This window comes from Phyllopteryx taeniolatus, chromosome 1 (assembly GCF_024500385.1).
Source record: "Phyllopteryx taeniolatus isolate TA_2022b chromosome 1, UOR_Ptae_1.2, whole genome shotgun sequence".
Classification (NCBI taxonomy): domain Eukaryota; kingdom Metazoa; phylum Chordata; class Actinopteri; order Syngnathiformes; family Syngnathidae; genus Phyllopteryx; species Phyllopteryx taeniolatus.
Genome location: NC_084502.1, coordinates 24,434,245 through 24,458,038, shown reverse-complemented (window position 1 = coordinate 24,458,038; position 23,794 = coordinate 24,434,245). Strand labels below are relative to the sequence as shown.

Below are 23,794 nucleotides of genomic sequence, written 5' to 3'. Positions count from 1 at the left end.
GTTAACATACCAGGCACGTTCTCAGTTACTTGTTTATGCGTCATGTAACGTTAGCGGAATGTGTTATGTTAGCATACCGTAAAACCTATTCAGCCTGTTGTTCTCTGTTCTATTTTATTTTAAATTGCCTTTCAAGAATAAATGTCTGTTCTTGGTGTTGGATTTTATCAAATAAATTTCCCCCAAAAATGCGACTTATACTCCAATGCAACTTATATATGTTTTTTCCTTCTTTATTATGCATTTTTTGGCTGGTGCGATTTTTACTCCGGAGCGACTTATAGTCCGGTATTGTTATCAGTTTTTGCACATTTTCAGCACTTATCTTCAGCCATATTGAATGCCTTGTATTTAGAAACAAAACAAGGATATACATTTTGGGGGAACTTTCAAAAATTGATGGCACATAGTCTGGAATGCGGACAAATGCTCTTCACTTCCTATCGCCTCATTTGTTCTGACATCCTGGCACACAACAGCTGTCTACCATAGTTGGACTGACTAAATAAGAAATCCGGAGAACTCCAAAATTACTGCATGCTTGCAGTTGTCCTCAAGCTTTTTCCTGCTAATATTGCATTAGTTTAATTTCATGTGCTGAATGCTCGGCTGCGCATCGTCATCTTCCGAAGCTGTATACCATAATATACTGAATAAAAATGTCCATCTCTGGAAATTCACTCATTTCTGAAATGCGACCAGACAGGTATTCTGTCTTACTTTTCTCTTAACATGAACATTTTCTCCTGGGTTGATGATTAAACCACAACATATCATCGCCAATCGCAATAACGTTTCACTGAGATTAAACCACATTTGAGAATCCTTATGGTTATTATGGTACTTCCTTGTATGACGGGAATCAGTACAGTAAGTATCGGTATTACAACGTGTACTACTTCTTTTACTGAAAAATAAATTAGATTTGATCACATCTTTATTACACAAATAATAATACAGAAATAATTCGTTTTACATTAACACATGACAAAAGATATCCCAGAGCCCCCCCCACCCCTACCCCTCCCCAACACACACACACACATTGGGTTTCGCAAAGATTTGTGGCTCATACGCTATTCTATGGAGACTGTTTTTTTTTTTTAATTGAAATACATGGCTGGGAAGAAAAGTGTCAGTAAATACTGACATTTTGTGAGCCTTGTTTCAAATGCAAGTCGAAACATAGAAGTGCTTTCTTGTGCAAATCAAATGTGGCAATATGAAAAGACACAAAAGTTAAAACTCGAGGCTGCAGACAGATATAAATGCATTTACATCAGTGTTAATTTCTCCTGTGTCCATTTACCCATTTGTGCCATTTTCAAGAAGTGTGCTTTTAAGTTTTTTTTAATGTCTTCAGGCAGCATCCTAAAAAAAGTGAACCATGCTATCCTCACATTCTTTGGGCACACTGTGCTTGTAGTTATGGCAAACCAACTTGTAATTTTCACCTTCATTATTGTCCCAGTATTCAGCCCCACAAACTTTGTACTTGATGGCAAATTCTAACACTGCCCCAGGCTGCAGGAATGGAGGGACAGGCAGATGGAAACGGAACATATCACAAGTGAGTTGACCTCCTCCTTCACAGATCTTGGAGCTGGTAGAGACCCATGAGGCCTTGGTTTCTGTGCAGGTCTTCCACTCTGTAAATGAATAGCGAGCTGCTACATCTTTCTCAAAATCTAGATTGAGCACCTGAGCGATTCCGATTACACCAAATTCAAAACACAGGACTCTCTCAAGACACACTTTGTGCTTGAAGAGCCGATGCAAAAATCCTGGATGATTGCCAGTTTCGTGGTCGAAAAGTGGTTTTAAGTAGGGCAAGGATATCTCCAAATGGTTCCCATCTGCTAACTCTGCAGCCATCAGCAATCTAAAGCTGACATGATGTGGTATGGATGGTTCATCTCCAGATTTAAAAAGTTTGATATCTTCCAGGTCAAGGCCCAGGGAATCAATAAATCGTACACCAACATGTCTGCATTTCCTCCTCTTTTCTGTGGTAGGGGGTAGAGACTGTGAGCGTTGTCGGATGATGGATTTTGGTATGGGTTCACATGTGGGATTGTGGAGGTTCCAACTGCTTGTCTTTGACACTTTGGATCCTGGTGGGCGGATGGGAATAGGCCTCTTCTCCATATCACTTTTCACTTGCCGTAGCATGTCGTTCAGTTTGATGGTCACACAGGGCTTTGAAAATAATCTACAGGAGCTAGAAAAATGTGTCTCCTGTTCAGATGTTGTGGGCAAAATCTTCTCTTGTCCAATAAACCATCCTCCGTCCATGCTGTCAGAAAACTGGTGCCCTATTCACCTGCAAAGAATGTTGGGAATCAATCAACTCTTGTTTTTATAAGTGATGCACTGAAATTTCGGTGGCCGAAATGTTTCGGCCGAAAATAGCCCAAAAATGCATTTTCGGTTTCAGAACAAAATACTTTTGGCACTGGAATAAAACAAGCAAAATAACATAACAATTTACTGCTGCTAACTGATAGCTGTGCCACAGCCAACGTGCAAGCTTGTACACATAGTTAAGAAATGTTGCTATTAACGAGCAATGCCCATTGGGCTTTGCTGCCTAAGTAGTTGAACTGACTGGGATGTCACTATTTTAAGACACAGCCTAGAGCAGGGGTGGGCAAACATTTTGGCTCAGGGGCCACATTGACTTTTAAAATTTGACAGGTGGGCCAAGCCAGGACCAGATGCTTACATATTAAAAAAAATAAATAAATAAAAAAGCCATTCTTGTGTTAATACTTAGATTTACTTTTAATTGGAACAGTGTTATTTTGTTGATCACCTTTTTTTGCCAGTGCATCAAAGTCTGGTATTAGTTTTGTTGTGGCAATTCACAGAACACATCTGAGGTGTTCATCACTCAGCTGGGATTTGTAGGATGTTTTGTTGGTGTTCATCACACTAAAAGTCTGTTTACACACATGTAGAGCCAAACACCAACAGCATCCTCTGTGCCATCTTCTGGATTTTTGGAAATCTGTCTGCGCATAATGAAGCATAAAACGCAACCTGTTTGAGATTTGAGCTTCTCTTTTAAGACAGTATCACATTGGAGACCAATCAGTTCCATCAGCAGCTCCCGTGGCGCTGTTTCAGGGTATTGTGTGACTGAATCTTGGATGGCAGTTAGTCAGAAAAAGGTGTTTTGCTGAGCCTGCAAGCTTGATTTTGACCGCTGAGCCGTAACCATCAGTTCCTGCGTTGATTGGCTGTTAGTATAATCAGAATGCTTGATAGAAAAGTGACGGCTGATGTTATATTCCTCTAAAACCGCAATGGTTTCTTATCAAATTTGACATACAGCCTTTGACCGGACTTCAGTGAAAAAGTATTTAGTCGTCCATTCTATATTAAACACTCGGCACTCACTGTCGACCTTTCTTTTATTTGGCCCACTCATGGTTGAAGAAGCGTTCAGAGCAGTAGCAGAGTAAAAACAGAACAGCTGAAGTCAAGTCAATATATCACTGTACCTACTGCGCTACCTGGTGGAACCACTGGGCATTACAGGACAACCTGGTGGAAACACTGGGCATTACAGCACAACCAAATTAATACGTCTATAGAGGAAAATACTGAAATACATAATAACCCTAAACAGCTACATAACACTGGAACTGGAAACCAGAAATGAATTGATACGTCACTGCTGCTACATCACTTGAGAAAAAGGGCCTATAAATTTAAAAGTATATTAATATAATAAAGGTTCAGATTAGTCCTACAATCTGCGATTGGCTGGCGACCAGTTCAGGGTGTACCCCGCCTCTCGCCCGAAGATAGCTGGGATAGGCTCCAGCACGCCTGCGATCCTAGTGAGGAAAAGCGGTACAGAAAATGGATGGATGGATAGTCCTACAATGGGGAATGTGCACCATTTCAGCAGCAATTATGGATACAGGAAATACAAAAAGAGCAGGCAAGAGAAGACATTTGGCTGCATAAGCGCACACCATTACGTGGTTGATGTAATAAATACAGTAAAATAACAAATATTGAAGCCATAATTTATTATTATTCATTATGTTGTGGTACTGAACAGTGTGCAGAATTATGTTTCCTATTACATACTGCAATAACTGTCCCACGGTAATCTTCAGACAAATTGTTCTGGAAGTGAATTTCTATAGGTTGGCAGCTCTACAGGCAAAGCCATAAATTGATTTTTACTAATGATTGGCATAGTTTTACAATTAAGTCATTTAGTGCCAAAGACATTAATACGTTTTCATAAACCCATCCGTTTAGTGCCAATGATGTATTAATACGTTTGTGTTTTTAAAAATAAAATTGTAATAGAGGGGGGCAGATGTTGTACTGCAAATTTTATACCGAGGGGGAAAAAATGGAGCAGGATTGACTGGGAGTAAAAAGTAAAAGGGGTGGAGGTCGGGGAGATGGGAAAATCTTTTCTCGGGATTGGGATCAATCACTGTGGGAGTGGGTTTTCCCCCGCCCCCAAAAAAACTCGGGATTGGGTGTGATTTTTTTTCTAAACTTGTTTAAAAAAAAAAAACAGTCAGGATTGGGAACGATCTCTGTGGGAGTGGGATGTTTTTTTTTTTGTTGTTTTTTTTTAAATTCTCACTTGGCAATGGGAGGGAGGGGGAGTCAACATCTACTGCACCCCGCCTCTCGCCCAATGTCAGATAGGCTCCAAGCTCACCCGTGACTATGAGGATGGATGTGCGCAATAGAAAATGGATGGATGGACTTCGCACACTATATTTTACATTACACAAGGGACACCAGAGCGTCATTCAGGTTCTACAAAGTATCTATCGAACTTCCCTGCGAAATTCATTGTGATGGTTCAAAGTTGAAGGCAATAGGACCCGGTGGACTATCTGTACACGTGAAAACATTAACAGTGAAAGCAGGAACTAACCAGCGGGCGTGTACTCAGCGAGTACGTTTAAGGCTGCGTGTAATGCATGTTGAAGTTGAACCTCATCAATAAACAGAGACATTAACTTTATCTCACCATGTAAAAGCCGTGGATCTAAGTTTCATGCTGCAGCCTCGACTTGATCCTCCATTTACGTGTGTTAGTCTTGGCGATAATAACACGACTTGATCTACAACTGGAAATCAGTCCCAAAAACCTCAAACAAAACACTGAATATCTTTCTGTAACGATCAGTTGTCACACTCGCAGCATTTTATGAAGCTGCACTTGAACTGGTGTTTCATGGGAGATGGAGTCATTTGAAATTAAGTGGGCTGTGTTTAAACCAAGTAGAGTATGTTTTCCTCGTACCTGTCTTCTTCCCCTCCAGAGATAGACTCTATCGCCGTTCATAAACCGTGAATCCCACTTACTAACATGGTTGTATTGTTTTATTTAAAAAGATAAGATTGAACGCTTAAACTACAAGTCCCACGATGCACCTGCACAGTGTACGTCAGGACAAGCGGCGAGCCAGTCACTGGTAGCTAAACAAACCTGTCACTGACTGGGGAAGGCGAGCCAAACAAAGCGAATTACCCGTATGACCGTGTTATCTATTTCATAATGGCGATAGTGGAGAGGTGCAAAAGACATGCACGTCTGTTGTGCCACCGCTTCAATGGCGTCGAAGCTGATGTGTTGCCGCAGAGAAGAGACTAAATGGGAAAACTGTAGCAACGCGCTCGGCAGAGGTCCACACTGACGCATGATGCACTGCAGTACTTTTTCAGAAATGGGTGTTAGCGTCCTTATTTCTAAAGCCGGACATCTGATTCGAGATCGATTTTTTTTTCTTTCGCTGGAGTGTTAATTGAATTAACAGACTCAAATGACCATCGCCGCTGACAAACTGCAACATGGGGCCCATCATACAGGAGCGCGCAGCATCCACGACACTGAAGCGCTTCGTTTCCAACGAGAAGATCCGCGTAAAAAACACTGAAAGTAGCGGACCAAACACCAGGTAAGGCATGTATTCCACCATGCAAAACTTGAGTTGCATCGAGCCCAGGTTGAAGTGACCGGGACCTATCTTGTTTGCGCAGTTTAAAGAAAGGTAAGCAGATGAAGAAAGCTGTGGGCCAAGTGAAAAGTGGCCTGCCAGGACCAGGACAGGACCAGAACATCGTCGGAACAGTGCAGCGGGTGAATGGATGTCTTATATGTAACTTAGACAGCATTGAAATGGTGTTTTTCATATAATAGATGGGATTTAAGTGTTTAAAAATGGCTGTAGTGTACAGTAGTGCAAATTGTTTGTACTATGTAAAGAGGTTTGTTTTATAGGGTTCACAGCCGAGGAGTTTCAAGTTTAAAACTGGCACCTCTCGAAATACATGCAAACTCCCAAGGTATGTTTTGAGATAATTTTGTATTCTTAGGAAAACCTCTGTTTTGGGTACAGTCAGTCACTGATTCCTTACACGCTTTTCAATGTTTGTGTGTTTCCCACAGCCCGGCAGAAGAGCGAGAAGCGAGATCTCAACTTGGACAACATTCGAGTGTGCAAAGAAATGAGGAAAGGCGAAACCATCAGCGGATGTCACAATGCAGCACCGAGCTCCAGCAGAATCAGGGCGGGATGGGCAAGAATCGACGAGCGCTCTCTCTCCCCCTCTCCCCAATATCAGGGCTACGACACATGCCGGGGCACCCGCTAACACATTCCCCAGCCCCCATACCAGAAGCCCTTCAGGAGCCCTACAAGCTCGACGACAGTGACAGTGCTAGTGACCTGTCTGACTCTGAGAGACTGCCTGTGCTGCCATCGCCTTGTACTCCTTGTACGCCCCCTCATCTCAATCTCCGAGCTGAGGTTATTAACTCGAACGACTTCCCACTGGACATCCCGGGACCTCATGGGAATGTAGGTGATGATGACGAGAGTGAGACACCCATCCACTGTTACCCAGACTTTCTTCCTCCACCTTTCAACACCTGGAGCCTTAGACAGCTCGCACTGTTTCTTTATACAGAGAGTCGTGGTGCTCCCAGGCCGAAACCGGTGGGGCCTTTGGAGAGATTCTTGGAGAGATTACTGCAGTTAGAGTGGCTCCAAATTCAAACAGTTCAAGCTGAGAGCAACCACCCACCTGGGAGACACACAAGGCCTCAGGGCACATCTGGTCACTCACCCAGACCACACACAGCTCCATCATCTCGACTGAACTCCCCAAAAGGGCCACGGCACAGCCAGCGAGCCTTCCCATGTGTCATCAATCCCCTGTCACCATCCTCTGTTGCTGCCCAGTCCCGCCTGCCAGTTTGCCCACATTGTCACATTCGCTACCCCTTGTGCAATGGGAGTTGTTCCGCCTACGCCTATCAGCGCCACTCACGTCTAAGCCCACTGCTAGAGCGTAGAACCCGACCAGGGGCGCCCGTGAAGAGGAGTTGCAGCGAGACGCAAGAAGCCACCAAAGAAGCAAGGAGCCAAGGAGCACAAGGTGGAGATGGAGCCCAGATCCCAGTGAGCCCCTCAGCATGCAGGAGCCATCTCAGGCACATTCATGCAGCAGGAAACGCTCGAAAACAACCCCAGGAATTGGCAACAAACGCAAACGGTAGAGGTCAGGTGAGGAAAAGTCGAATCAGAACCACCTCTGAGACCGATGTTAAGAAGGAACCCGGTGTGGTTAAAGCAGCTGGTTCTGAGAAACATACCTTAGGGGCAAGTAAGAAAGGGGCCATCGCCTCGAAGAAATTAGAAAACTGGCAGAGGACAGCTGCAGGAGGTCAGGCAACTAAGACCGCCATAAAAAGTGCTGCTAAAGAGCCGCAGTCTCTTTCTAAAGCGTCATCTAGTGGTGGAAAAACACAAAACGTCCAATGTGCTGCAAAGTAACACATTGGCCTATAAGTGCTTTACTGTGGTCACTTGGCACTGGAGCTGGAACCTATGCTTGCCCTCTGTGTAATACATGCGTGTTATAATGTTACACCTCTGTCAAAATAACTTTCATGAAGTACCATATAATAATAATATACGAATTTCAAAGCACAACATCATATGGAACAGTAAATAAAGATTATATATAACGTTGCACTATGTGCAGGGGGAGTTATTCTGTCTCCTCCTCAGAAAACGCAGCTTCATGCAAATTGAAACAGACTACACTGCATAGTTATTTGTTATGCTACTAATATTTACAAAAGGCATGAAAATGGCAACTAGTTGCCAGCTTTCAACTTAAGTAATCCAGGTTACCAGGTATTGATACATATACATAAATATATACATATTTTTTGTCACTGGATAATGATCATGAATAATCATTACTGATACCAATTTGAATGTAGGAATGTTTTAGTTTAGTTGGTTTGCTTTTATTCATTTATTTATTGCTTGACCTTACTCTTTGGTGTGCCTCATTTTAAGACTTGTTCTGTGTGTTCATTGCATCCTTGTCCGAGAAGGCTTGCTAATAAATGGCAGCATGCTGAAGGAAAGTGTGCTAGTTTCTCATGTGCAAATAGTTTTTGTTCAAAAGGGCTTGTGTATTAAAGTGCAAATGTCTTTGAAAATGAACTGTATTTTGCATAGAGCTGAGCTCTGATGAAATTAATGACAGTAATATTTGCTGTGAATGTAAATGCATATTTTTCCAAATTTTATACACCATATTTATGAAATGTATTGTGTTGGAATTGTATTTATCATTGTCATTCTTATGTTTACACGTCATACACCATGAAAAATATTGAAGTAAAAAAATATCAATAACAATGTCTACAATGTCTGTGCTGTCACTCTTAAATTATGTGCTCAAATAGAATTTTAACACTACACTGATGCTAAGCTGAATGAAACATGAGTAACAGCATGCACTAGACTTTAGAACTTCTTTAGAACACGTTTTGTAATTGCATCTTAAGTCATGCGTTTGGAGTTCACTAAAGTCAAGTTACACAAATGTAAATATATTAGTAATAAGGACCTTGGTACTAAAAGTATGTGAAATATAGCCAAATAAAAGGATGTGCAGGATTAGTGATGCAGGCAGGTTTCTTTAATGCTGAATGTGAAATTTTGTTAGGCATAGAAATAAATATTTTGCACATATGGAGCAGACTGATTGAAGTGCTCATAATGGTTTTTATGGCAAAATATTTTCAAGAACCATTTCGAGAGTATCCTTATTTAATACATCTTTACCGAGACACTGCAATTTTCAGACCAGACTTTATGGCTTGTTATACAGTAGTTAAAAGAAAGAGTAGTAGCAGAGAAATTGAGTGCTTGTAGGCCAGTGTTTCTCAACTTTTATTGAGCCAAGGCACATATTTTAAATAAAAATATCACAGCACACAGTCAAACAAAAATGTAACAGGAATTATACATACTGAATTAATGATGATATTGTTTTAATTTAGTCATATATTTACTTACTGGGAAATCTGGGCCTCTGTAGTTGAGCACAAAGCTTACATAACTGGAGGAGTTGAAAAAAACATGCGATGATCTTAAATAATTTTTGGAACAATTAAGTGAAACTGGATCATTCATTTCCCGCACCACACTGAAAGATCTGTGCCGTCGCACAGTGGTTGGATAATGACATATGTCGGTCGACTAACCACAACAACAGTGCCATAAGTGATCACAAATGTTTCACGTGTAAACCTACTTGCAGACATGGATGACACCATGAGGCCCAAGCTGTCATATAAAGTTCTTTAGTGAAAGGACATCAAACTTTATCGACCCTCTTGTTTTCCCAGTCATTTCCACATCCTGTAAAAAAGAACAAAGTTCAAGATTAACAAAAGTAATAAATGATTACACATTATTAACACTGTAAATGTTATGAATACCTAAGTATGTGTTGGCATTTTAACATCCATCCATCCATCCATCCATTTTCTGAGTCGCTTCTCCTCATTAGGGTCGCGGGCGTGCTGGAGCCTATCCCAGCTGTCATCGGGCAGGAGGCGGGGTACACCCTGAACTGGTTGCCAGCCAATCGCAGGGCACATAGGAACAAACAACCATTCGCACTCACAGGCATGCGTACGGGCAATTTAGAGTCTCCAATTCATGCATGTTTTTGGGATGTGGGAGGAAACCGGAGTGCCCGGAGAAAACCCACGCAGGCACGGGGAGAACATGCAAACTCCACACAGGCGGGGCCGGGGATTGAACCCGGGTCCTCAGAACTGTGAGGCTGACGCTCTAACCAGTCGCCCACCGTGCCGCCGCATTTAAACATGAACATTCAAATATTTCTGGGTCGACGTCCTCTCTAAAGACAGGCCCATCATTCTACATGGGTCCATATCCACCCACCCTCGTCTCCTTCCCAGTCAACCGAAGGAAGTAAAGCACAGTTAATATCTGCAGTGTGGACAGTTATTTTTCTCAGTCATAACTTTTCAACATGGGACTAATAGTGACAAAACACCAAATTAAACAGCAAGCCTTCTGATGTCATGGAAATGTACCTTCCCTCCATGTCAACAACATTCACGGTATCTTCCAGCAAGCTGTACTTCATCTCATAATCTCTCACACGGTTTGAGGTCCTCATCCAACATAATGTCACAGCCATAGAGCTCAAAGCAGTGTTTGTCATTTATCATGATAATCTGCACACTCTGGAGGCTGCTGATGAAGATGTTATCCGTCCGTCTCTTTGCACAGAGTTTCCACCACCTGTTTTCAATGCTTCGCAGTCAGGTATATATGGAGGTTTTGAATCTTCCATTCACTACCCTATGTACAGGCAGACATGCATTAGGAGAACAAAGATGGTTTTTCCACTGAGATTGCTATAAATAAAACATTAGCGATTAAATGTGTGTATTTTAAATTACTGCTACTACTGATAAAAGTGTACTTATTTATATTGAGTCAATGTATTACCACCAAGTAGGTAGGGGTTCACAATGTAACGCTGTGCCACATAGCTTTCCAATTGAGTTGCACGAAATCATATGAAACAATGTGGAATGATATTGAATGATATGGAATGGTGTTTAACAATATGGAATAATGTGGAATCATATGAAATGTTGAATGATTTGGAATTATATTACATTATATGGAATGATTTGGAATGAGCTGAACAGTTCGGTCTAGTAATATGGAAACTAGCAGTAGACGCAAAATAATTATTATTTTGCATTTTTGCGGTTTTATTTAGAAAATTTGAAAACATTTTGGAATAGGAATGAAGCAGTTGAGCAGTTTACTTCTGATTCATTTCCTGTTCATTTTGGGGCATTTCCTCTTCATTTTTGGCCACTTCCTGGTCATTTTGGGTGTACCTTCTGTTCATTCTGGGTCACTTACAGTTCAATTTGGAAGATTTCCTGTTCATTTCGATTTCGACAAATCATCTTTGTCAGAACCACAGAAAATCTCAACCAAATTGAGAAATTCAAAAATGTGGTGGTAAAGGGATTTCCCAACAATGTAATCTTTAAATAAGAAGTATTATCTTGCACGAAACAAAAAGAAAATGCAATTCTGGTGGACCGCTGCTAAATTCACATTCTCAATTTCCGGCCCAGTGAAATGGAAAGAAAATGGCGGCCGTTTTTTGGGATTTAGTCACAAACCTAACAATTGTAGCCTACGATACAGTACCAAGTACAAAGATTCATGAGCAAATTAGGCAATATAAAACATTTATTTGATCTGTCAGGAGAAAAGGAAGTGGAGGACCCAAGTGAAGGGAAGCAGGGAGAGAAGGCAAGAGTACAGGGGCCTCATGTACAAAGACTTGGGTGGATTTACTACTGAAACATGGCGTACGCTCTAATCCAGAAAACGTTTCCAAAAAATATCCAGATGTATGAATCTGTGCGTACGCATGAATCCAAGCACATTTCCTTCGTACATCCAAATCAACGTAGAATTGAGCGCACGTTGGAGTAGTCCCACTTCTTCTTATCTTACATTTTTCCTTGCATGATTTCCTGTACTGTGAGGTTCCACCACCAAGTCTCCTTCTCTCCTTTCTTGCCAGAAGATACACCAAGTACTCTCCTGCCTGTCTCTCTGATGACCTTGGCTGTAGTGGTCCAGTCTTCTGGAAGCTCCTCCTGTCCACCGAGAGCCAGTCTCACCTCTTCCCGAAAAGCTGCACAACACTCGTCCTGTCTCAGCTTCCACCACATGGTTCTCTGCTCTGCCTTTGTCTTCCTAATCTTCCTCCCCACCACCAGTCATTTTACACACCACCATTCTATGCTGTCTAGCCACACTCTCCCCTACCACTACCTTACAGTCGGTAACCTTCTTCAGATTACATCGTCTGCACAAAATGTAATCCACCTGTGTGCTTCTACCTCTGCTCTTGTAGGTCACTCTATGTTCCTGCCTCTTCTGGAAAAAAGTGTTCACTATAGCCATTTGCATCCTTGTTGCAAAGTCTACCACCATCTGTCCCTCCAAGTTCCTTTCCTGGATGCGGTACTTACCCATCACTTCATCATCACCAACATGTCCATTACAATCTGCACCAATCACGACTCTCTCTCTGTCTGGGATGCTCAGAACTACTTCGGCTAGCTCCTTCCTGAATTTCTCTTTCACCTCTAGATCACATCCTACCTGTGGGGCATAGCCACTAATCACATTACACACAACACCCTCAATTTCAAGTTACATCCTCATCATTCGAGCTGATACTCTTTTCACCTCCAAGACATTCTTAGCCAACTCTTCTTTTAAAATAACCCCGACACCATTTCTCTTCCCATCTATACCATGGTAAAATAATTTAAACCCAGCCCCTAAATTTCTAGCCTTACTGCCTTTCCACCTGGTCTCCTGGACACAAAATACATCAACCTTTCACCTAATCATCATGTCAACCAACTCCCGAGATTTTCCTGTCATAGTCCCCACATTCAGTTCTTGGCTCTGTGCTTTCCTCTTCTCTTTCTGCCGAAGAACTCACTTTCCACCTCTTGTTCTTCGACTTCGACCCACAGTAGCTGAATTTCCACCAGCACCCTGCAGGTTGACGGCGCCGGACGTTGTTAACCCGGGCCACGACCTATCCGGTATGGAATTCTTTGGATGAACGCTCATATTTGTTTGGCAAAGTTTTAAGCCGGATGCCCTTCCTGCCGCAATCCTTGGCATTTATCCGGGTTTGGGACCGGCCTACAGTTTGCACTGGCTTGTGTCCCCCATAGGGCTGCATTTTTTACCTCAGCAACCACCAAAGCTGCATTTTGCTTGGCCAGCCGGTACCCATCAGCCGCCTCAGGAGTCCCACAGGCCTTCATTCTTCAGCTTGACGGCATCCCTCACCCCTGGTGTCCACATCAAGACATACATTTGGAATATTTCTGCAGAGTTCGTGAAATATCAAAACAGACATTTATCCTTGGTTAAACATCAAATGAGTTAATGGGTTGCAGTACTCTCAAACGGCAGTGGGTGGCGCCTTGCCCCAGCACTTGTGCCTTTTCAAAGACAAGATGGTCCGGTGAAACATCTAGCCTTTGATGCTTGGGATTTCAGACTTCTCGAGTGGATGTTAATTAGTTTAGGGTCCACTAGGCGTCTTCCTATCAGAGTCTCACAGCAGTGCGGCTTCGAAGAAGGCCGTTTTATCAAGCAGTGGGAAGTCACAATGGTATTTGTCATCTTTTGAATTTAACTAGAAGCATGTCAGCATATTAAAGAGGATCTCAAAAACGTTGTCTCCTTTTTGATTACTCAATTATTTTAATACACAGGAGAGGCCACGCAGTCGCAGCCACGTGCTACATGTTCGGGGGATTCGTCCACCGTCCCGTCTCTCTGGTGTCACAGACGTGGAGGATTCCGCCACCGTTCCTGGCGTCGCCTCCAGCATCCCCAGCGTCTCTGATGCAATTATGCTCCAACAACCGGCTGCTCCTGCCTACCTGACTGGCCGTGTCCTCACCCGTACACACTGATAAAAAGTCCTTTGAATTTACTTAATTTGAACATGTACATCGGTTGCACATGATTAAAATGTGTTAAAATGACATACGTTTCTCCTAAAAAATGTAATCTTAACACATTTTAATCATGTGCAACCAATGTACATGTTCAAATTAAGTAAAATAAAGGACTCTTTTTCAGTGCATGTGCTAGTCAGAAGAGATTGTGAGGGCAATAGGCAGCATAAATGATCGATCGGCTTGATCAATTAATAGGTGTCCTCACAGTGATTCATTAAATACACTGGTTAACAAGTGAATTCTGAGTCCTTGCCTCTTTCACATTGTTGAAATCAAATGTTGCCGAGGATTAATTGTTCACGTCTCTGTTGTGCATATTTATTATAAGATTCCCAGCAGTTTCCAAAGCATGTAAAACATGCGTACGCAGCCATGTAGTTGGCGTGTGGTACCGCACATTTCCAGTCATTTCACTCTTGATACATCTGACCTTTGCCGTGAAAAAGAACATACGCCACGTTTTTGTGCATACACACCTGTTGTACATGAGGCCCCAGGAGTCTCACAAGCGAGATTTAATTCCAAAAATAAAGATGGCAAACAAGGTACATGGAAAAACTATAAATGCTAACTTAACAAAGTCCAAAAATCTATAATCAAAGTAACAAAGAAACATGGAAACCAAAATACTGACCGCTAATCAACATGACAGGATATGGAAACATGGGGTGAGACAAGATTACCTTCGACATGACAATGAACTGACAAGACCTGAAAGAAACCAGTGAACTAAATACAAACAAATTAACGGGACAACGGGGAACACCTGGACAAAACATGAGTGGCTGGAGGGAAGTGATTGGTCGACAAGGTAGGTTGACGAGAACAGGTGGAGACAATAACTAAATGAGCATACATGACATGAAAAACATGGGAGACAGGAAAACTTGAAACAAACACAAACCATGACAAATAGTCGAATAAATGCTGACGACAGAAAGAAGGAATCAACCTCATGAAGTTGAGGTCCAGTTAAAAAAAGCAGCGTCAATGCCAACTCTTGAGACTGATGTTACAAGTGAGGTCATGAAGAAAGTTATTTAGTGGTCCAACATCAAACTGACAAGTTCATATCCTCTTCTGGCCGGGAAAAAGTTTCACAAGTGTATTTAGTTGGTGTTCTCTGTCATTTGCACACCCTGAAAAAAAAGTAAGTTAATGATCATCTTTGTCTCATGTCACTCAATGTCACATCATTTAAAGTTAAATATCATATGTACAAGTAAGCAGGCAAGTTGACTCCAAATAAGCTGCTCCCTTACCCAAGTATGTGTTGGCTTTTAAAGATGAACAGCCAAATATTTCTGGATCAACGTCCTCGCTATAGACAGGCCCATCATTCCAGATGAGATCATAACCGCCCACTCTCTTCTCCTTTCCAGTCAACCTGAGAAACAGTTACTGTTTGCGTTGTGCTCATAGGAGATGACCTTCTCACATTCATTGATACAAATTAACAAAATAACCTTCACCATATGGACAAATAGTATTGAAACTTACAGTAATGTATCAAAGCTGCCAACCTATAGAAACTCACTTCCAGAACAATTTGTCCAAATTTGTCTGAATTTCCATATTTTCAAAATTCTGTCATGAACATTACCACGGGAATGCTATTGCAGTATATTATGTACTAGGATAAAAACTATTTTGCATACTGTTCAATTGCACAACATAATCATGACTCTATAATCGTAATCATTAATTATGGTTTCAATATTTGTCATTTTAAACTTGTAATGGCCTACGCAGTTTCAGCATGAATCAAAGTATATGAGATTTTGACGTGCCATCGTCAATATTCACCTTTACTAGATGTTTTGAACCTTGGTTAAAAAAAAGTATTACATCAGATTAATCAGATCTCAAATGTCAAAATTAAAATTCAGCACTCTATTTTCCAAACAAAAGACATTGCTGATAGATTGAATTGGATAGTTGACAATAGTTTAGATTTCTATTCTGTGAATGTACTTAGATGATAGATGATTTCTCTTGTATTCTATTTATATTTCCTATATCCACTATTGCTACTGAAATGATGGAAATGTCCCCATTGTGGGACTAAAGGTTATATTATAAATATTTATTCATAATATACTTTAAAAAAAAAAAATCGGGGGAGGGGGGGTTGTGTAATAAAATAGCATGCACCCAAGCAGCTATTTTTCTATCTTTTTTCATCACAGTGGCCGGACATGGCGTCATATTGGCCGGTTATTTCGGACGCTGGATTTTTTTTCTCTTCCAATATCTGGAACAATCAGATTTCTGTAACAAAATATGGACATTTCGTAAAATTTCACAGCTCGACATACTGAAACTATTTTTTCAGCTGCAACAGTTTCCAGCCACTCTATTGACGAATGTGTACAAGACTGCAGTTGGAAATTTGGTTTCCGATGATTGATGTGAGGGCAACATCTGTTTTAATTAATCCCAAAGGTAGTTGATGGGATTGAGGTCATGGGTCTGAAGATTGAATTGATGGGATGGGATGGAGGTCATGGGTCTGAAGAAAGAACTTCTCAACAAAAGCCATAATTTAAGGAGACAGCGATTTACCTTCCTTCCATATCCACAATATTCACAGTGTCTTCCAGCAGGCTGTACTTCATGTCATAATCCTCCTGACTACTAGGTGCAAGTGATGGAGAGGCATTTACTTCAATTAACCACCTGAAAATAAAATATGGCGGCACCACTGGCCATTAGGTCATCTTTTCAATGAGGGCCCTTAGGTAGGAATGCAAATAACATAACATTTGCAGAGGCATTGTTATTAATATTTTACAATAGGCAGAGTACAGATATCGTCAGTTTGCCAAGTACATTGTACAGACATGTATTATAGTCATACTTTCCTTTGGCCACGAGAAGATTTTACGACTGTTTTGATATTCAGGTCGGCAGGTTTAATGCACAATAACAGGGCTTGTTCTCCTGCGTGCTTACCCCCATGTGAGCATGTTTTTTTTGTGCATATCTTTACGTACGTGTGCGAGCATGTATATCTGTGTGTACATTAAAAATGCATACCTCAGCGCAGCTGGTGATGCACTGTGAATACAAAACACACATTTGTTTTATATTTCAACTCACACGGTTTGAGGTTCTCATCTAGCATAATGTCATAGCCGTAGAGCTCAAAGCAGTGCTTGTCATTTATAATGATCTTCTGCACACTCTGGAGGCTACTGATGAAGATGTTATCCATCTCTTTGAACAGACTTTCCACCACCTGCCTTCCGTGCTTTGCAGTCAGGTACCTACGGAGCTTCTGTATCTTCCATTTACATCCCTAGGTACAGGGGGACACATGCTTTTAGGAAAAAGCTATTTTGAAGTCAGAAGCTGCTACGGGTAACAACAGTGTTGAGAATGTGAACTACTCACTTTTTCAGGATCATAGTCAGGTGCTGTTTTTTGAACAGCCACATTAGTGAGATGGACATCTGTATAGGGGGAACTAAGGAAATTGTAGAAACTTATTTTGGATTCAGCTAATGTTCGCTATATGAAAGAAATTAGCAGTATATTGAAATTACAATGTAGTAGCAAATGCATAAATATATCAACACTGCATAAAATGATCAAAAAGGATACACTTATCATCAATACTACTAAGGGAGAAGCGTGTGCTTGAGAGGCGAGCAAAACCCTCTCGATATAACCATGCCTTCAAGGGAAAATACTGAACAACAATAACATACAGTATTAGATACAGTATACATATTAAGGATACCAAATTATTATTAATTATTATAGTTAGTTAATTTGGTTGGTTTTGAGTTTGGTTATCTTTAGCTGGAAATTATACAATAAAGTGTTTTTTTTTTTTTTTTTTTTTTTAAAACCTCCTATTTTCATTATTCCAACGTCCAGTATTGTATTTTGTAAATGTTTAGTTAATTACAATGTTCTAGATCAGTAGCTGTATTAGATTCCTCCTCACAAAAGACATAGGATTGGCTGCTAACCCGATATTGTCCTGGGTGCCATCTAGCTGATGAATATAAAACAAAACAACAAAGATGAACCCCTGTAAGTCCTTGACCCACCCATAATGGATCCACGACATACTTTTGGGTAAAAAAAAACACACCAGGTCATAATCACTTAATTATTTAAGAATGATTATTTCTACCACAACTTCTGTCTTTTGCCACTATCTTGTGTAATTTCCAGCCAGAAGATACCCATTCTGGCACAAAATCTGTCCACCAGAGTATGAATAATGTTTGAGTCATCTACACAAATTAAAATTGTATATATAAATGTTGGCTTCACAAATGTATTTACATACTGATGTGACCATCAGATAGACTCGCAGGTCGAACTTCCTCCCTGTCGACAGGTAGTGAATCAGTAAATGTATCTTGCTTTACTTCTTTGCTGGTCAAATTTTATTGTTGAGTCAGTGGATTACCACCAAGTAGGTAGGGGTTCTCAATGTAGCGCTGCGCCACATAGCTTTCCACTTGAGCTGCATCTTTCTGCTCCTCGGAGCGGGTGCCATCATGCTGAAACACAACATAATCAGTTGTAGTACACTGCTGTGATTTCTAGGATGTTTATCCACCCATTTGTTATCATTCAAAATCACATACCTTCCTCCATTCCATGATGTCTTTTAGTTTTTTAAAAAGGAAGATGCCTGCCCCTTGAGATTTTGCTGCCTGCGAAAATATTGCACTAAATGTAGTCTTTATTACTTCGTGAGGTTTTCTCTTTTTATCGTAGGTCAAACGCAGTATAGTCATTCTTTATGAAGTCATATCATTCTATTATGGATCTGTGATCAACTTGAGCTAACCGGCTTCATGATCCAGGTGCTACCAGGGTTTCTTTTGAACTCCTCCACAAAGAGATGATACTCATTAGGTAGAGCAAAAGTGCAGGGGAAGAAATCACATTTAGAGCCCTCCGTGCAGCTGGCCTCCCTTTCAAGATTCTTTTTGAATCTTTTCAGATTTTTCAGCATGAAGTCTTTGCGCGTCAGCTGAATAAAAAAGCATGCAACCGAAGCTTTATTAATGAAAGCGATGGATTGAGGTGATAAAACTAGTCAAACAAATGCTCCCTCACCTCGTAATGGTTGCGAAAATGGTTGACTCTTACATGTTCCTCCATGTACAAATTCTCCTTGAGCCAGCCAACACCACACCAGTGGAAGTCCCATTCACCATCACTTTAAGAAAAAAAAAAAAAGAATAGATTCAACAACAAAGAACAAATATTGCACAGAAGCAGATTTTTGTTACACACATGGACAAAATTGTTGGTAACCCTGTGTTAATGAAATAAAAACCCAGTGGTCACAGAAATAACTTGAACCTGACAAAAGTAATATCAGACATTGCTTTTTAATTGTAGTTCAACAAAATTATTTTTAAAAACAAACTCAAGAAACAGGCCTAGATTTTGTATTCTTTTTTTTTCTCTGTTCAGGTGTTAGGTTAAGCAGAAAGGAGGATCTGTATCACTTTTATCCCATAACAGTTTTATTGTGCCACAGTGGAGTTTTAGAGAAATCTTTTTTAAAGGGGAGTGAGAGTCAAAAGATAAATATAGGAGACGACAACAAAAGACAGGACATTAGCTGTAAGAAAGAGGAGGAAAGTAAATCATTATATGCCTCGTACACATCACAGTTGAGTGTTGTATGGGGCAGTAGTGCTACACCCTGTGAAAGACAGGACAGGGAAGATCTAGGACAGGACTGGACAGGAGGGGACGCATGCGGGACAGAGGTAGTGGACCCGGCTGTATGCCTGAGATGTGGTGGGAGTGGCTATGTAAATTTTAAACATCTATTGAAACAGAGTGCAAGTGAGGGCATACCCAGGAAGTTCTCACAGTAATGAGTTATTTATCAGAATTAGTGAGTGGCTCCTGTAAAAGTCCCAGAGATGAGTATCTAGGACACATGCAAGTGAAGTGACACTGTCTTGCATGCCCAATAACCTTCAGAAGTGACCTGTACTTGCTATGCCTGCACTAGGCCTGGAAAAAATGATGGAACCCTTAATATTTTGGTGCACAACATTTCGAGGCAATCACTGCAATTAAATGATTTTTGTACCTTTCAATTAGACTTTTGCACCTCTCAGCAGGTATTTTGGCCCACTCTTTATGAGCAAACTGCTCCAGTTGTCTCAGGTTTGGAGGGTTCTTTCTCCAGACGGCATGTTTCAGCTCCTTCCACAGATGTTCAATAGGATTTCGATCAGGACTCATAGAAGGCCACTTAATAGTCCAAAGTTTTGCTCCAAGCCATTGTTGGGTGTTTTTAGCTGTGTTTCAGGTAATTATCCTGTTGCAAGATCCGTGACCTGTGACTGAGAGCATAGCTTTCTGACACTAGGCAGCGCATTTCTCTCTAGAATACCTTAATAGTCTTGAGATTTTATTGTACCCTGCACAGATTCAAGACACCCTGTGCCAGATGTAATAAAGCAGGAACAGAACCTAACAGAGCCTCCTCCATGTTCGTATGCTTCATTTTTATTGTCTGTGAACAGAACAGAGCTGATGTGCCTTGCCAAAAAGTTCCAGTTTTGTCTCATCTGTCCATTGGACATTCCTCCAGACGCTTTGCGGCTCGTCAACATGCAGTTTACAAATTCCAGTCTCACTTTTTTATGATTTATTTTCAACAGTGGTTACCTTGGTGGTTTCCCATAAAGTCCCATTTGGCTCAAACAACGACAGTTGGAGCGATCTTGACCTTGGAGTTCAATTTTAATTTCTTTCATGTTGTTCTGGGCTCTTTTGTTACCATTCGTATTGTCAGTCTCTTCAATTTGTCCCCAATATTCCTCCAGCGGCCACATCCAGGAAGGTCAAATCCCGTGCAGATTCTGATTCTCGGCCTTTATGCAACTTCAGTCAAGCTGCTTTGGAGATGGTCTTATAGCCTTTAACGTGCTTGTGTATATTTTCTTTCTAATCTCCTGAGACACCTCTCTCCTTTGCTTCCTGTGAGTCATGTTTAGTGTGGTACACACCATGTCACCAAACAGCACAGTGATTACTTGGCACCCTATAAATAGGCCGATTAACTTCTTACAAGTTTGAAGACACCCATCCATCCATTTTCCAAACCGCTTATCCTTACGCAGGTCGCGGGCGGGCTGGAGCCTATCCCAGCTATCTTCGGGCGAGAGGCGGGTTATGCTCTAAACTGACCACCAGCCAATCGCAGGGCACATAGAAACTACAACAATTCACACTCACATTCACACTTACGGACAATTTAGAGTCTGGAATTAACCTACCATGCATGTTTTTGGGAGGTGGGAGGAAACTGGAGTACCCGGAGAAAACCCACACAGGCATGGGGGAGAACATGCAAACTTCACAAAGTCCGGTCCTCAGAACTGTGAGGCAGATGTGCTAACCAGTCGTCCACCGTGCCGCCAGTTTGAAGACACCTGTGATGCTAATTAGAGGACACACTTTGTTTGAACATGTCCCCATGGTCAAATCATTTTCAAACTTTTCTAGGGATACCATAATTTTTGTCCAGGCCTGTTTCCCAAATGTTTATTTTTTATTTTTTGTTAATAATTGTTTAACCAGAATTCAAAAGCAATGTCTGACATTCATTGGTTAATTTCCATTATTTTTTTATTTGTATTACTTTTGTCAGATTATTTCTGTGACCAATGTGGGTTTTTCTTTCATTAACAGAGCCAAACAATTTTGGCCACACGTGTATGATGACCATGTAACATACTCACTCTTTGACTTCAATCCAGCCTGGTCTTTGCCTCAATACATCCTGTATGGGGCCAGGTTGACTACATTTGTAGCGCACAATACATCTTCCCTCCCTGGGGTGACAATTACAAAAGGTTTACATGTCTTGACAAATCTGTAGTAGCTTTACCTTTAAATAACAGCTCCTGATGATGGTATTTGTAATGGTACTCTACCTTGTAAGAACATGACTATACCATGTCATTGCGATACAGACGGAGACAAAATAATTTCTCGAAAAATCTGGTATTGTTCATCTCAGCGTCTGGCAAAGTTTGTACACTCGTACAGTGTTTGCACAAAGTTTAGCAGTGTAAAACAGACTCATCCACTAGTAAGGTACCACTTTGCGAGTTATAATCATTGGTAGTCATCCTTTTGATTACAAATCAAAATTTCCTACTCATTAGTTACAAATTGCACATCATTTCAGACTAACTCACTCCGATGCTATTATCTTTACTAGCTGGCCCAATTTAGCCCCTATTTAGCTCGGCATCCAGCACCAGTTTGTCTCATTTGTAGATTATTTGACACCGTTTAAATGGTATTAATACAACTAAATAATTGGTCTACTTTCTTACAAGTGACAGACACCATGGTATTAAATAGGTACATTAGCATCTGTTGACTCGGCGGCCGCCTATAGGTTCCAAGCATTGGATCACGTCTTTGACCAAGTGGCAGGGATACCCCTGACAAAATTGTAATTTTTAGGGATGCCGAAAGGAATTCCTTTAATTCCCGTTCATGGCGTCAATGGGGAAACCCCCAGATCAGCCTCCATTTAGTTTTGTTGAATTTAAATGTTCTGAACCATGGCTGCACTGCTTTGAAGTTTTTGCTCATAAAAAAAACATTGATTTAGTTGGTGAGTAAGAATCTGTCAGTATTAGTTTATGTACAGAGGTACCTGTATGAAAAATATCACCCAATTTGGTGCGTAATCATCCATCCATTTGGTGTACCGCTTATCCTCACAAGGGCCACAGGCATACTGGAGCCTGCCATCTTTGGGCAAGAGGCGGGGAATACCGTGAATTGGTCGCCAGCCAACCGCAGGGTACATATAAACAACCAACAATTCGCACCCACATTCACACCTACGGGCAATTTAGAGTCTAATCAATGATTTTTTTTTTCCTCCGTCAAAACTGGTTGTCAACTTGTGAATGGCAACCGTAATGCATTTGCAAATGCAGCTGTGAAAGAAACAGCCGGGCATTTTTCTACCAAAGAGTGGAGAGTTCGGTCACAAATATCTAATGATTTTCATTGATTTCTGGATACATCAATTTGTGCCAAATTGCGATATAAAAAGTAGGCATAAAATCCTTAATCGTGATCCAATTCTTACAAACTAGGTGTAATTTTATTAGTGTATCACTCCTATATCCAATGATGATGTCTATTTTGATATGGAGGTATTTTGGAAATTTTAGTATCATACCTATATTCAATCTTGCAACAATACCATCCATTTTCATCACGTATTCTCATTAGGTTAACTGGTCAACTGGAGCCTTTGACTTCGGGCGAGCGGTGGGTTACACCCTGGACTGGTTGCCAGCATATCGCAGGGCACATAAAGAGAAACAACCATTGACACTAACAAATGGACAATTTAGTCTTCAATGAACCTAACATGCATTTTTAGGGATGTGGGGGGACGCCAGCGTACTTGGTGAAAACCCACGCAGCACGGGGGAACACGCAGTCTACACACGTTCGAAACATGATTAACTATTAGGCAGACACACTAACCACCGTGCTCGCAATAATACAATCCTGCAAAAACAGAACAGTCGTTACAAGATACATTTAAGTGGCCCATGGTGAGCCACTGAAACAAGCAACAGTGGTAACGTGACAACAGCGTACATTACGAAGTGGGAGTGTCGCCTTTTCTCGAGTCGACACAACACCTGAAGTATGCTGCCAAGAAGTGTCTCTTAAGGAATTTATCCTGTAGCAGAAGAATTGAGTGCGTAAGTCAGGGTGTAACGATTACGACCGACAAAAAAAAACTCACAGGTTTACGAGCGCATGAAAGTGTCACCGCTCTATGACGTCAAACACTTAGCGACGAGTACTTGA

General features: G+C 41.2%; 4 protein-coding genes across 19 annotated transcripts in view; 1 reads left to right on the top strand and 3 right to left on the bottom strand.

Moving 5' to 3' along the window:
- LOC133482470 (uncharacterized) overlaps nt 1-5,381 on the bottom strand; it is a 70,182-nt gene extending 64,801 nt beyond the window's left edge. For 4 of the 5 annotated variants that reach the window (XM_061782639.1, XM_061782657.1, XM_061782665.1 and 1 more), the window contains exon 1: nt 5,018-5,381. The gene's annotated coding sequence lies outside the window, so the exon portion shown is untranslated. The remainder of the gene's footprint in view (nt 1-5,017) is intronic. The other variant, XM_061782648.1, reaches the window with a different exon arrangement.
- Nucleotides 1,030-9,895, bottom strand: ppp1r3da (protein phosphatase 1, regulatory subunit 3Da). Its single transcript, XM_061782818.1, has 3 exons — nt 9,800-9,895; nt 9,613-9,719; nt 1,030-2,323 (listed from the first exon to the last, which is right to left on the bottom strand). Exon 3 carries the CDS (start codon nt 2,293-2,295, stop codon nt 1,372-1,374), a length of 924 nt encoding a protein of 307 aa, XP_061638802.1. The 5' UTR covers nt 2,296-2,323; nt 9,613-9,719; nt 9,800-9,895; the 3' UTR covers nt 1,030-1,371.
- fam217ba (family with sequence similarity 217 member Ba) lies at nt 5,440-8,720 on the top strand. Of its 2 annotated transcripts, none has more exons than XM_061782701.1 (4): nt 5,440-5,948; nt 6,031-6,130; nt 6,272-6,336; nt 6,440-8,720. In XM_061782701.1, exons 1-4 carry the CDS (start codon nt 5,842-5,844, stop codon nt 7,827-7,829), a joined length of 1,662 nt encoding a protein of 553 aa, XP_061638685.1. In that variant the 5' UTR covers nt 5,440-5,841; the 3' UTR covers nt 7,830-8,720. The 2 variants fall into 2 exon arrangements, with proteins under 2 accessions (XP_061638685.1, XP_061638695.1); XM_061782711.1 differs by having other exon boundaries at nt 5,440-5,953.
- Nucleotides 9,896-14,430: 4,535 nt separating the features above from the next.
- On the bottom strand, nt 14,431-23,771 carry ttll9 (tubulin tyrosine ligase-like family, member 9). Of its 11 annotated transcripts, none has more exons than XM_061782741.1 (14): nt 23,730-23,771; nt 23,579-23,663; nt 21,679-21,771; nt 19,022-19,124; nt 18,750-18,935; nt 18,544-18,612; nt 18,363-18,456; nt 18,240-18,280; nt 17,540-17,627; nt 17,330-17,388; nt 17,038-17,234; nt 16,499-16,612; nt 15,196-15,320; nt 14,431-15,072 (listed from the first exon to the last, which is right to left on the bottom strand). In XM_061782741.1, coding segments are annotated over exons 2-14 (1,242 nt in total). In that variant the 5' UTR covers nt 23,581-23,663; nt 23,730-23,771; the 3' UTR covers nt 14,431-15,001. The 11 variants fall into 11 exon arrangements, 10 of the variants coding, with proteins under 10 accessions (XP_061638725.1, XP_061638749.1, XP_061638715.1 ...); XM_061782765.1 differs by adding an exon at nt 21,214-21,377 and having other exon boundaries at nt 23,579-23,770; XM_061782731.1 differs by having other exon boundaries at nt 23,579-23,770.
- Between the last annotated feature and the right edge of the window lie 23 nt (nt 23,772-23,794).